Genomic DNA, 14,275 nt, shown 5'->3' with positions numbered 1-14,275 from the left:
AGTGTTGTTTTTAATTTTACTTCCCAAAAATATTCCTGTGCAGAAATATGAATAAATTCAGATGGCTTTATATGTCATCTTCTCGAGATATGGAGAAGGCTGAGGTACTCAATGACTATTTTGCCTCAGTCTTCACTGGCAAGGGCTGCAGCCACGCTATCTAATATGCAGAAGGTAAAGGTGGGGACTGGGAGAAGAAGTAACTGCCCATTGTAGGAGAAGATCAAGTTTGAGACCATCTAAAGAACCTGGAGATGCAGAAGTCCATGGGAACTGATGAGATGCATCCACGGGTCCTGAGGGAACTGGCAGATGGAAGTCACTATCTATCATATTTGAGAAGTTGTGCTAGTCTGGAGAAGTTTCTTCTGACTGGAAAAGGGGTAATATAACCCCCATTTATAAAAAGGGAAATAAAGAGGACCCTGGGAACTACAGGCCAGTCAGTCTCACCTCTGTGCCCGGCAAGATCATGGAGCGGATCCTCCTGGAAGATATGCTAGAGCACATGGAAAATAAGGAGGTGATTGGTGACAGCCAACATGGCTTCACTGAGGGAAAATCATGCCTGACACATTTGGTGGCCTTCTACAACGGGGTTACAGCACTGGTGTATAAGGAAAGAGCAACTGATGTCATCTACCTGGACTTGTGCAAAGCATTTGACACTCTTCTGTATGACACTCTTGTCTCTAAATTGGAGAGACATGGATTTGATGGATGAACCACTTGGTGGATAAGGAACTGGCTTGATGGTCACACTCAAAGTCATGGCCAATGGCTTGACGTCCAGGTGGAGAGCAGTGACAAGTGACATTCCTCAGAGGTCGGTATTGGGACCAGTGCTGTTTAACAACTTTGTTGGTGACATGGACAGTGGGATCGAGGGTACCCTCAGCAAGTTTGCCAACAACACCAAGCTGTGTGGTGCAGTCGACACACTGGAGGGAGGGGATGTGCCATCCAGAGGGACTTGGATAGGCTGGAGAGGTGGGCCTGTGCAAACCTCCTGAAGTTCAACAAGGCCAAGTGCAAGGTCCTGCACACGGGTCAGGACAATCCCAAGCACAAATACAGGCTGGGCAATGAGTGGATTAAGAGCAGCCCTGTGGAGAAGGACGAGTAGTAATGGATGGAAAACTCACTATGAGCCAGCAAATGTGCACTTGCAGCCCAGAAAGCCAGCTGTATCCTGAGCTGCGTCAAGAGGAGTGTGGCCAGCAGGTCAAGGGAGGTGAATCTCCCCCTCTACTCCACTCTCATGAGACCCCACCTGCAGTGCTGTGTCCAGCTCTGGTGTCTCCAGTATAAGAAGGACATGGACCTGCTTGAGGAGGTCTGAAGGAGGGACACAATCAGGGGGCCGGAGCACCTCCCCTGTGAGGACAGGCCAAGAGAGTTGGGGTTGTTCAGCCTGGAGAAGAGAAGGCTCTGGGGAGGACTTAGAGTGGCTTGAATGGGCTACAGGAAAGATGGGGATGGACTCTATCAGGGAGTGTAGGGATAGGACGAGGGGGGATGGTTTTAAACTAAAAGAGGGCAGATTTAGATTAGATATCAGGAAGAAATTCTTCATTGTGAGGGTGGTGAGGCCCTGGCACAGGTTGCCCAGAGAAGCTGTGGCTGCCCCCTCCCTGGCAGTGTTCAAGACCACATTGGACCAGGCTTTGAGCAACCTGGTCCATGGCAGGGGGGTTTGAACTAGACGATCTTTAAGGTCCCTTCCAACTCCAATCCATTCTATGATTCTATGAGTTTTTACAGAGTCAGAGCCATATTCTAACTCCCCATTTTATTAAGATGAAACTAGAAGACTCAGCTAACCTTCAGAAAAATTCTGTTTTCAGGATTTTGGGAACCTCTTTTTGAATTACATTGTATTGCTTAACAATTGTAGCTATTCAGATTGCCAGGTGGCACACCAAATCCCAGCATAACCCAACTCAGCAGGTACAACTTGAATTAGTTTTAGACTCCTTAAATTAGTCTTTAGCTTCAGTGACAGAATAGCTATGGTTCTCTTATAAGTAGAATTGCCATACAGGCTTTGATATGGAGTCTCAGGGAAATTGGGCTAATATACTGTTAATATGGTGGATATTACAGAAATACAACAGAAGTATCATGACACTGATTTTACTGATAATTATGGGTATGCCATAAGTAATATCAAAATTGTTAGTCGCAAATACTAATGTTTTCATTAGTAGTAAGAAATGGTATTTGTGATAGCACTGCTCTGTTCTGTGACACACTGTTCACCTACTACAACTGTAGTATTGCATCTCACTTTGTCCCTCCCTCTTTCCTTACACACACACATGCCCTGCTCAAGCCTGGCATCAGGCTATGAGCATGATCTCTTCTCTTTCCTCCAGCAAGTACTGGAGCAGGGTAGACTCACAACTACTAAACCTAACTTCCAAGTTTTATTTATACTTTGAAGCTTAAGGTTCTAACCTATATTTATTAGCACTCCTGTCTAATGTGACTGTCAATATTTTCAACAGATAAAATTGACACCTATTTAGATTTTCCTTCTTAGAAACGAGCCTTTAGCCTCTTCAGTTTCTCTCTGTGATGTTAGCTCCACAGGTCATAGTCTTTTCATATGTTACAATTCTGGCTACACAATCTTCAAATACGTATTTATTTTAAACTTGCATATTGTCTGTTGCAGTTTGTGCTTCCCTCCAATTGCCATTATTATTATCTTTATATTAAAAACAAAGATGTTGTTCAAACAAGTATTTAAATATCCCAAATTACCTTGAAAGTTCCTATTAAATAATACTGTTTTTCAGTCTTGTGTTCTTGCTTCCTCTTTATGAACAATCAATATAAGAAAGCCTTAAATGATAATTAGACCTCAGCATGAGTAGAAAATTACTTTAAATATGTAATGTTTTGGCTACTTAAAGAAAGTCTAAGAAAAGATTATACCTTATGACAGTCTTATGCAGCAGAGTGTACTTTCCCTTCAGCTCAGCCACTCTGGTGCCTGTGATTTTTCCAGTAGAAAATAGCTATGGAAGGGAAACAGACAGTTATGAAATCTCCTAAGCACTAATATTTTCATTCTGCTGCAACCTTTTAGTTCATACCAGTCTTTTAACATACCAAATCAAATATACAACCAAATAAAATACACAGATGAAAAAGTGCTTATTTACATAATAATTTAAAGCATAAATATAAGAATATAAAGAATATGTCTGTCACAACTACAGTGCTACCCACACCACCTTTTCTTCTCTGATTTTTTATCCATATTAATATTTCATGGTAATTCGCTCTTGACTTTGAACTCAAGCTAAAAGTCACCTGTTTACCTCATCGCTTAAATGGTTCAGTTTTGGTATATACCAGCTGGCCTGCACAGGTGAAACTGAGGCTTGAAGTGTCTCCACAGGCAATATGATTATCAAAAAGAGGAGCTAGATCATCCCCAGGACATGGAATGCATTGCCTTACATGTCTGTGCAGGCCTTCAGCAAACACCAAAGATCAAACCACTCCACATACTTAGTACTACAAAACCCATATGTGTGTGATGCAGTATATCCATCTCTTAGGTGATTCCTCAGGTGCCTTGAGGACAGAAACTTGGGCCAATGAGCCAGTTCTTAATATAAATAGGAAATAGGACTAGGAGCCCAATTTTGCCACTGGGAAGTATCACAGCAGCAATACGATAGTACCTTCTGGGGTATTTCCTCAGAAAAATTTTTATTTCCCTCCTTTGGATACAGGTAAGGAGAACCAAGTTAAATCCAGGTAAAAAACGTAAGGTGATCTAACTCTGTGAAAGTCCATAGCTAGTCTTTTGAGGCTGCAAGTCAAATCTGCAGCTTCTATGGGAACCTGTCCAGAAACATGGTTGTGCAGATCTCAAAGTTACTACAGCACCAGGAAAATCCCAGAAGTCATACTTCAACCCTTATATTTGACAAGGCTTCCAGGGAAAGACCTTTTTCTAAGCTGAATTAAGGGCCATTTAAGAGATTCATTTGTGGGCTATTCTGTAGATGCCCCATTCTTGAATATCCAGGAGACACTATCCAGAACCAGTCCTATGGTCAAGAAGCAGAACGCAAGTTAATATGCCAAAGGAAGTATACATTTTGTTGATAACTGCTTGATTTATGTGTTTTTTTTAAGATCCACTGCAAAATATGTCACGGTAGCAAAGACAATCTTTGCCATCTGAGACCCTGAGAAAAGGAAAGTAGATCTGTCTTTCATTTGTTTTCATGAGATTAAAGACAAGCAGCTCTCAAATATTTATTTTGGCATCCTCTATGATCCAAAGATATTGTTCATTTAAGGTTACAATACTAACTAGCTCTTCTGTGAGAATGAAAATATTTCACTATATCAACCCATTTATTTCCTAGGCTCATATGTAGGTATAGTTATTTTATTTGAGTGGTACCTCACTAACGTCCTTTCTCCATACTCCTCTGATCTATACCTATGAATTCCAGTTTTTCTTACCACTTAGCTTCTCACTGCAGACTTATGCCATGTTTGACAATGTTTCTGCCGAAATAAACTTACTTGTCCTTGAGGCTGTGTCTTCTCCTTCATATCCATAAGCTTTTTACACCTTTTAGACTTAATTTCTCAGTTCAGTTCAGAGCGAAGAGCTCTATTCCAATAAGGCTAGTTCTATACAATGTGAAGACATGTAGCTTTGAGGACTACACGAGACAGACTGTATGGATAGCATACCAGCATGTCAAAGGATGAGAGTCAGACTTTTGTAAAAAGCATCATCACCAGATAGTTCCCACTACCACAACTTTATCTGGAAAGCTATCAGAGTTAGGACTGGGCTAACCTGATCCCAGGATTTTTTATTATAGTCCAGCACACTGTTTTCCCCAAGATTCTCAGGAAAGCAGAAGGGAAAGAGGCAATTCCTTGAGGAGAAGAAATAGTTGTGGAAGAAGGGAGAAAAAGCATGAGCCTACTGTATAAAAATTGTCTTATTTGTAGTGGTAAAACCAGAGAAGGGATGATGCCCCTTTCAAGGCTGCCTCTCCCACATATGATAGTGGGTGATACGTAAAAGAAATGAACCTCAGAAGCTATGTTAGCTGAATCAACAGATGCTCCCAGAAATTCACTGAATGCCTATAAGGCTGGCAATTGTTTTCCTTACACATTTCTAGCATACTGTTGAACAGCAAATTTCCAGTCCCTGACTACTAACAAAAATTAGAGATAGGACTGGAATGACAACAGGTAACTGTCTGGACCTGGAACTGTGGTTGTGCACAGTCAGCAGAAAATGAGTAACAGCTTTTTGCAAAAGATACTGAAAGTGGGTAGGGGTCACCTTCTTTTAGAGCCAGTACTCAGTGGACAGTATAAAGGATAGAGTCAGTCTTGTTTGCCATCAGGTGAGCTGAGAAGTGAACAGTTTTCCAGCTGGGATGACTAGGAACAAAAGTCATCTGGAAATATCTAGAATGGAATTAGAGTCAAGAAATTCATTGTCCTTCCATCTTCTGCAAAGGCTATTCACAGTCCTGAAGCAAACTGCCTCTTGTAGCTATGGACATCCTCCAGCTCAGTGGCAAATCACAGTAACTATTATAACAATTTTTCCTGTATAGTTTCTCCTCAGAATATATTACACTTTATTACATGGTATGGAAACAAGAACATCTGGCCTTCTCAGTTTGTAATGACAAACCTTGCCTATCCCCTATCTGAGTAGATATGCTTCTGCCTCTGACATTCCATTCCATATCATCTCCTCACAAATCTTTTATATATTTTTATTTACAAGGATTCAAACCTTACAGTGGAGAATAATATCAGCTACTAGGTTTCCTTTTAGACAGCAAAATAGCATTTGGAAAACTGCAATCTAAGGGCAAATAATCGGATTATCTTAATTTTGTAAAAATGTTCATGCCTATTATATCTATCCACCAGCTACGAAATAAATTTTGTACTAAGTTCATAATAATCATTATAAAAGACATATACAGTATTTAGCACAACTACATTTTAAAATGCAGCACGTTATTTTAAAGAATCTACTTGAAACGGATTAAGTGAATACTCGCTTTGCCGATGCTTTTCTCCTCATCCAGAATAAATTTGATTTTGCAGGCAAATTATAAATATGCATGACAGAAGGCTGTATGAAAGGAGATATCTTGTACAAGGTACCTAACACCTCACACTTTCAGAAAATAAATGCTTTCCAGAGAGCATTAATGTCTTGTATTGTCAGTATTAAAGTCCCCAGATTTCTGTGAAATCTGATGCTAAAAGTCTTGCAAAGATTACTCTAAAAAAAAGATTCTCAAAATGGCCCATCTTACACATGTAACACAAGACTACACTGAATAATTTGATTAATTCCTAATAATAGCATCATCGAAATGTAAAAAATAGAAAATATTTCTGCATTTTTTATTATTTGTAAAAATGCTTGAGTTTAAACAATTCATATTTGAATAAGCTCTGGGTTAATTCAAATAACACTATACTTTGGCAGCAGTGACTGTAATTAGTATTAGAGCTTCCAGATTTCAACATAAGGAAGTAAGCTTGCAAGTTAGTTTAAAAAAAGTTCAAATTAAAAAAAATAATAATTAAAGAACACACAAAAAAAACAAGTAATGATAAAATAGCCAATAGTATTTATATATATACATACATACACACACTCAAACATAATATTTCTAAATGAAGGTTCACAATCCTTTTCTCCTGGTCTGTTGTATCTGTATTAGCCACGTTTCTATAAAAAAAGCTGTGTCCAAGACTAATATCCCAAGTTTAAAAAAGAAGTTACATTTCACTCCTCTGCCTTCCTCCCAAGACACACTCATAGTTCATTTTATTGCTTGGAAACTCTCACGTTGCTGGGGCAAGTAAAATGGTAGTTCTCCTTAATTCAACTAATTATGTTGCTACACTGAAAAGGAAAAGGACAAGTGAGAAGGTAGCATAGTAAGGAAAAAAGAAGAGCTTGTGAATGGCAACTAAGGTTGTCTTTTTTTCAGTCCTGTGTTAACCATAATTCCCTGGAAAGAACTGAGATAATTTTGTTATACTGGTGATCTCAAATCCGGAGTTTGGAATATAGTTCGGTAAATATTCTTAAACTGTTGAGTCTTTTAGTCCCTTTCCATGTCAGTTGTACTTAACTGTATTTTGGTTTTCTCAGTTTTTCTTTCTCCTTATATAATGAACTGGGACCCCATACATTTTTAAACACAGTTGAAATTGAAAGATCATCTGGATAAACTCAAATAGATTTTCCTTATCTAAACAGAGAATTATTGAAAAGTTGGATGAAGATTTGGCTGCTAATGGATGGTTGCTTGGCGACTTTCTGCCTTCCTTTTCCCCATACTCCCATAAATGTAATTACATAAAAAGGATAGAAGTATGTATCTTATTACTGGATTTATGTGTATCTTTCCCTTTTAATTTAAAATTTCTGTTACGTTTCTTAAGTTACCCTTTCTTTTACTTTACACTCACCTTTAACCGATTAATATGAGTGTAATTTTCTAACTTTCTTACATTTTTTCATGCTACCTTGCTTTTTGACGCTTGGCTTTTCTACCAGAAAAACAAAACATAACAAAACAAAACCAAACCCAGACCCAAATTCCAAAGCAAATTTGTTTCCATCCATCAGAGAAAAGTCCCATGAAACAAAGTACTGGATAATCCTATCCTATAAAGACTGTGGAGGAAGATTTTTCTGAAAAGGGCAGAGGGAAGGGCATATCTATCATATTTTTCTAGCAGGAAAAGGCAGATTTTCTGGCTCTGGGCTGGAACCTTTTCAATATAGGAATATGTGAGAAAACCAGAAAACACTTATGCTCAAATAGCTGTTCTGTACCCTTGCATAACTTGTCTCTATACCCATACCAGTAATAAGTTCATATTCACTTGCTACCAACAGCTCCCCATCAAAGCTCTCTTCAAAATCTCTTGAAGAAAATTCCAAGAAGAAGTGAGCACAATCTGAGGTTACACACAATCTGAGGGAGCTCTTGTATATCCTTACATCTTAGCTCTAAGTCCACTAGCCCCTGGATGTAGGACCACAGTATTTTCTCCAAGGCTAGAAGATGGATATAGATGAGATGTTGATAAGAAAGAGAAGATGTCAGAATATGAATGGTAATTAAAACCACAGAAGGGAGACAACCCACCTGGTGAGGTATTTTTCCATGTGGGCAAAACCAGTGAAACCTGGCCCTAACTACATCAACACCTCCTCACTCCTGCATTAAGGGTAGTAGGCTTTTACATTCTCCATGTTAACAGATTATACTCAATCCTTTCTGACAGTCAGCTTAAAGCAATACACCAAGGAACTCATCTGGAATTTCAAACCAAGTTTTCTGTAACACAAATGTGATTTAAATAAGAACTCTAAGAACTCTGACATTTCCCATTTTGAAGTACAATGCTTTTTAAGCATCTTTTGGGACTCTCCAGAAGTGAATAAAACTAAGCCAAATTTCAAACTTAAAAAGATGATGCAATCTGAATGTTGGTCTAACTTCTCACACTCTTTTGATAAAAAGCATCAAGAAAAGTACAGAAGATAAATATAGCCACCACCAAGAAATTACTGATTACCATCACTCATTATGAAAGTGAAACACTTGAAGGCTTCCTAGGAAAGAATTTCAACAGTCCCTAGAATCTCTTCATTTCAGAGAAATGATGAACCTAACACATGTTTCTAATTATGTTTGCAGATACTGCAAAATAACTAAAATGTATTCTAAGCTTGAATGGAATAATAACACTTTCCACCTCTTCACTCTAAGCTGTAGGTTTTGTAATTATAACAAGACATTGTGACTACACTTGATTTTAATGCATAGAATATCCAATAATTTGCATTAATTTTGTTTACTTCAAACATCTGAAAGGTCTCAGCAAACAACTCTTTTACCGCATAATAGGAGACAACAGAAAAATATCAGGGGGTTAATATATTTTATAGTCTGTATACACCCAGGATTTCAATACAGTATTAGCTGCTTGGCAAATGGCTCTTCTGGCCAGTCTGCTATGTGAGGTTTGGAATTTTCCCTCTGTGTTGTTTATTTGAAGAGCTTTTCTTACCTCTTTTGGGTAATACTTAAATGTTTAAACATTCAGGGAAGAAAAAGGATAAGCGCTCCTCTTTGAACAGAAAGCTCTGTATCCTTTGTCAAAATCCTCATTGACTCCACACTGTTTGGACGCCTACCACTCAGCTCAGGTGTTTCTTAGTCTGGGGAGAAGGCAACAACGTCTCCCACTGACTTTCAGGGGTTATTTCTAGATTTTAGGGGGACAACGTGTACAAGCATGCTTGAATCCATGCTATGACTTTTGCATTTCTTTCTATCCATATTGCTGGCTATCAGTCTCCACAGAATCTATTTAACCCTTTGGAAGAGGTGAGCTAGGGGTATCTGCTGGTGTTTGACGTGCTTGTACCTGATATCTCCAAATTATTTAAACAAAAGCTTGGACTCATGATAATGCACTAGTTGAACTGAAGCTTCCTCAAGTTCAGCCCATTTCTCAGAGCAAGTTTATATCTGAGTTTGCACTTGTACCAGAACAGCACAGAACTGTCTACACAGAAATGGAAAACAAGGAGCATCTGCTCTAGGTCCTTAGCATCCCCATTGCCATCAACTTGAACTGACAGTGGTATGCTAACAATAAAATGAAATGAAGAAAAACGCTGCATACTAACTTGGCTTCTAAATGGCCAAATATAATCGTTTATATTGTTCTCAATTTTTAAGAATCTCTATGATTTCTCATTACTTCTGAAGATCATGTCCTGGCTACTTCAAGATGGGGCATCCAAAAATGTAGGAACAAGAATTAAAAGTCTATAGGGGTAGCATTTGTAACCTCTGGCAATACATTTATCTTAGGGAAAAAAACAAAACAAAACAAAACAAAAACACCAAAAACCAAACCCAAACCACAAGAAAACTGCTCTACAAACTACAGGTACCAATGCCAGAGAATTTAAAGGTCATAATGACTTCTGTGACAATGTAATCAGATTCACCTGAAAAATACATAGGACAGTTTTTACCATCTTCACCACTTTTGCTACAGGGCTTGAAGTATGCACTTCATTTTCCAGAATACTTTGTTTACATAACTTTTATTAGAGCATATAGTAAAGAATAAAATAAACTCCATGTAATACAGGAGCATAGCTGAGTCAAAAAAATTAAGGCTGGAAGGGACCTCTGGATGCCATTCATTCCAACCTCTGGCTTCAAGTAGGGATAGCTTTGAAATGAGACCAGGTTACCTCAGGGCACTGTCCTGTCAAAGTTTTAAAATGCAGTGACTGAGTAAGCATGCAGTGGCTCAATAAATATTGCACCTGTTATAAGATAGTCTCTGTATTCTGCTGATGTACCAACAGCTCTCTCTACTTTTTACCCCAAAGAAGATACTGACTTGTCCTGAAGTATACTGAATCTAAATATTGACCACCTTACTTTGACTCATTTGCGTATTTTTTCCAAACCATGCAGCTGAAGACTGAAATGTATTGCCTTTAGACTTCAGGAAGCATAAGAAAGGCAAAAAGAGATGCCAGAATACAGAATAATAATTAAACCAGTGTATTTAAGATTCTGATTCTTTTTAATAATAAAATTTAACTCATTAAATTATTTCAGAGTGCTTTCCAGCATTTATAAGAAACAAGAAATATACTCAATGAGGCTCTTACTTGCCTTTGACAATAGAGGAAGCCAAAGATAACAGATATTTAGATTACCTGAACTCTTTTTAATGTAAAGTGTTACATCACAATTTAGATATGCCCACTAATTATCATCATTACACTTTTTATTCAGTCATCTACATCACTCATTTTTCAATGTCTCAAATATTTATACAGTTATAGAAGACTAACACTTCTAAAACTATCTAGAACTTCTCTACTCAACAATATTCCAGGTTTCAGCACATATTTCTAAGTATTTTAAGAGAAAATAAAAATCACTAATTTAAGACTGTAAATATTTAGTTACACCATAAATTGTAGCTATCAGTATTTCAATGACATTCTGCATTCCATTTGGGAATTCCATTGGGAAACATTTAAAGTACAGACAGGAATAGCTATACTCCAGATATTTAGGGAACAATATGCCTTAAGTCATTATTCCGGAGAAAGGTTACGATGGTAGAAGGTAAAGAAAACTGCAATACAATTTTTAAACTAATGCTGTCATTAGAGTTAAAAAATATAGTGGGATTCCTCTCATCTGTAACTATACCTATAGTGACAGGCAGTATATTTTTTAAGATAAGCACGGGAAGTCCCCAGGAAAAGCGTATTTATTAGTCATTCAAGTAGAAAAATATTTGTCACTAAGTTTTGTCAACATTTAATTTAGGTGATAAACAATGATACCTGAAACCATGAGATTACTGGTTGCACAAATGTAGTCAGGCATCTCCCTCCTGATGTTTGTGATGAGCAAAATTATAACAAAGTAACAATATATTTGTATAAAACCACATTTATATGTAAATCTGTTTTCCCTTAAAAGTGTTATTTTTTACTATTTTCTAAGCCATTTCTACTTGGAAGCTAAAACAATTTTTAAAATTTAACAAAATTACTTTTTGTATTTCATAAAGTGCTTCACAAATTATTTTGTCTTCTTTCCTATTCCAAGCAAAGCATGTCATGAATAAGAAGATCGCACGCACTTTTTAAATATTGCATGTCATTATTTTACAAAGTGAAGACATAAGTTTTACGGTTCCTTAAACTCTGCTGTCTAAAGGAAAGTGACTTGACTGCATTGGTTCCACATACAACAAGCCAGTAACTCAGAAGACAAAAGTCAAACACTAAAAAAATGAGTCTGAGAAATTATTAATATCTACTCACTTTATTTTGATATAGAGTCTTTTATATCGATATACCATCGAAAGGCTCACAGTCTACTACAGAGCATTTAGCACAAAAAAAGCTATATGCAGATGATGATACATAAACAAGACAAAACTGAAAGTGGGGTAAAGGCATACATGAAAAACATTATACCTACTTACGGTAGATAAAGCACTGTATTGCCTTACACAGAATTTCTACAATTTTACTTTTTTAATTACAGATGGATCAGACAGGCATCCTTTAATGAAAAATAAACTGCTGAAAAGCCTTCTAAAACTAACAAATAACAACTAGGAAAAATAATATCATGCATATTTTCCCAAGGCATAGGTCATAACAGTAGTTTTGTCCTCTAGATCATGGGAAACAGTAATCCCTACATGGCCAATATCAAAATTAGCCACCATCAAGATGATAGTGAGAAAATATTGCATCTGGTGGCCAACTGTGGCTCAGTAAAAGCGGGGATAAGAGACTGGTAAGGTAGGTGTCTCAGGAAAGGAGACAGCTTTCCTGCTATCACCTGTTTGGCCATGAATCTCGAGACAATACTGAGTATCCAGTACAGTCTTACACTGGCTGGTTTTACTGGAGCAGGTTTGCAGGAATCAAAAAGAAATGTTTCCAAAAAGACAGAGCAGGGAGAGGCTTCTGTATCTGGTATATCATCATTCTTAGAGTTCATTCTGGTTTATGTATTCCATATAATTGGCCAACTACAGCATCATCTGTGGCTATAGAAAATTGAAGTATTCAGCAGTAAATTCTAGATTTTGGGCAGGCAGATCTTCAGATGCCATGGGAGAAACAGAATGAATAGAAACTTAGTTTCATGGATCTCTTTCTTTAAAATATGGTCCCAACACCTTGACAGAAGGAGTGATATTCTTTGATCACATGAATTTTTTAATATGTCTTACATTTACAATTGCTTATATAAATAAGTTATCTACTACTTATATGCTCTATGTAAGTGTTGTCTTCCTGCCTGTCACCAGAATTTATAAAGCAAAGACCACTTTAAACAGATAAGAAATCCGTGTGGCTACAAGCTCAATGTAATCTGTGTCCCAGAATATTAACAATTTAAATTAAATGGAATAGGACTGCCTTCCTTTTCATGCTCCTATGTGTTCTCATAAGACACATGAGGAAGTTGAACAGGTAGTCCTACGATTCAGTGGACAACAAAAATACTGTTTGCCTGAAAAATGACTACTAAATTAAAAAATAATTGAATTAACCAAAAAGAATCCTAAATCAAAATTTGTTTCTAATATGGACTTCTGGTATGTATTCCACATTGTGGGAAAAACTGAAAGTGAATCTAATTGCTTTTCATCCTCTTTCTCAGCCAAAACGTATCACACAATCACTGAAGTCTATAGAAAACATCAAGAATATTACTGCAGCAGTTGAATCTTAACACATTCCACCTTTGCCACCAAAATGGTTTATATGAATGAACCGAGATGTGCTTTAGGTTTGTTCATACCAATCACTCAAACAGCCTGCACAAACCTGGGTGTTTTGCAGCAACTCTTCTGCAGGAGATGTTAACTCCCAGCACACACAGAAATCCAAAATGGCAAACTTTTGTGTTTTAAATTGCCGTAGTCACGAGTTAAATTAACATCTGCCTACAGTCTTAACCTTCTTGTTTTCTATTTGACCTATTTTCCATTATCTGCCAGAAAAGAAACCTTGCTCTAAAACATCATGGGAAATGGTTCACGCTGCTTTTGATAAACTTTGAATAAACAGTCCTGAGACAAGTCTATTAAACCAAAATATATTACTTCTTTAACCTTGCAACCACTGGGTAGTTCTGGGAACAGATATAAAATCTTCAGCAGAATTTAAGAATATCACAAGCTCTCAGTTATCTTCTTATCTTTAGGAAGATATGTCTGTAAGATTAAGATATCTCCAGTCCACAGGAGGAAAAGTAGATTCCTAAAAAGAAGACTAAAAGAGATGAAAAGCTATGAGAAAATGACCTTTAACCAAACAAAAGACCTTGGTAGAAAATTCTCCCTTGTGGTCATTGGCTGTTACTCAGCTAGATCCTTTAACAGTTGAAAAAGACTGGCTTTGCTTTTGGGTTTTGTGATTGCTTAACTACTTTGAAGTTTTAAGTATTAAACAGAACACTCTAGGGATCTAGAAAAGCCCCATCTGGGAAGAAACTTTGTTTATAAACAAACTGCAGTTCTCAATTTTATCTGGTCCAGTATTTCTGCCATAAGCTGCATAAGCATCTTACAGTTTAAGATTGCTCAGTGCCCCTTCTAAGGGCAAAGATTTGTTAAAAACTGAAAGTTTGCTTCA

General features: G+C 37.3%; 1 protein-coding gene across 1 annotated transcript in view; it reads right to left on the bottom strand.

Moving 5' to 3' along the window:
- CCDC146 (coiled-coil domain containing 146) overlaps nucleotides 1-14,275 on the bottom strand; it is a 78,042-nt gene that overhangs the window by 38,818 nt on the left and 24,949 nt on the right. Inside the window, 1 exon segment of the mRNA XM_074901612.1 lies at nucleotides 2,944-3,026. Coding sequence (XP_074757713.1) covers nucleotides 2,944-3,026 — 83 coding nt within the window.

This window comes from Athene noctua, chromosome 3, assembly GCF_965140245.1.
Source record: "Athene noctua chromosome 3, bAthNoc1.hap1.1, whole genome shotgun sequence".
NCBI classification, from domain to species: domain Eukaryota; kingdom Metazoa; phylum Chordata; class Aves; order Strigiformes; family Strigidae; genus Athene; species Athene noctua.
This window is presented reverse-complemented; position numbering and strand designations above follow the sequence as displayed.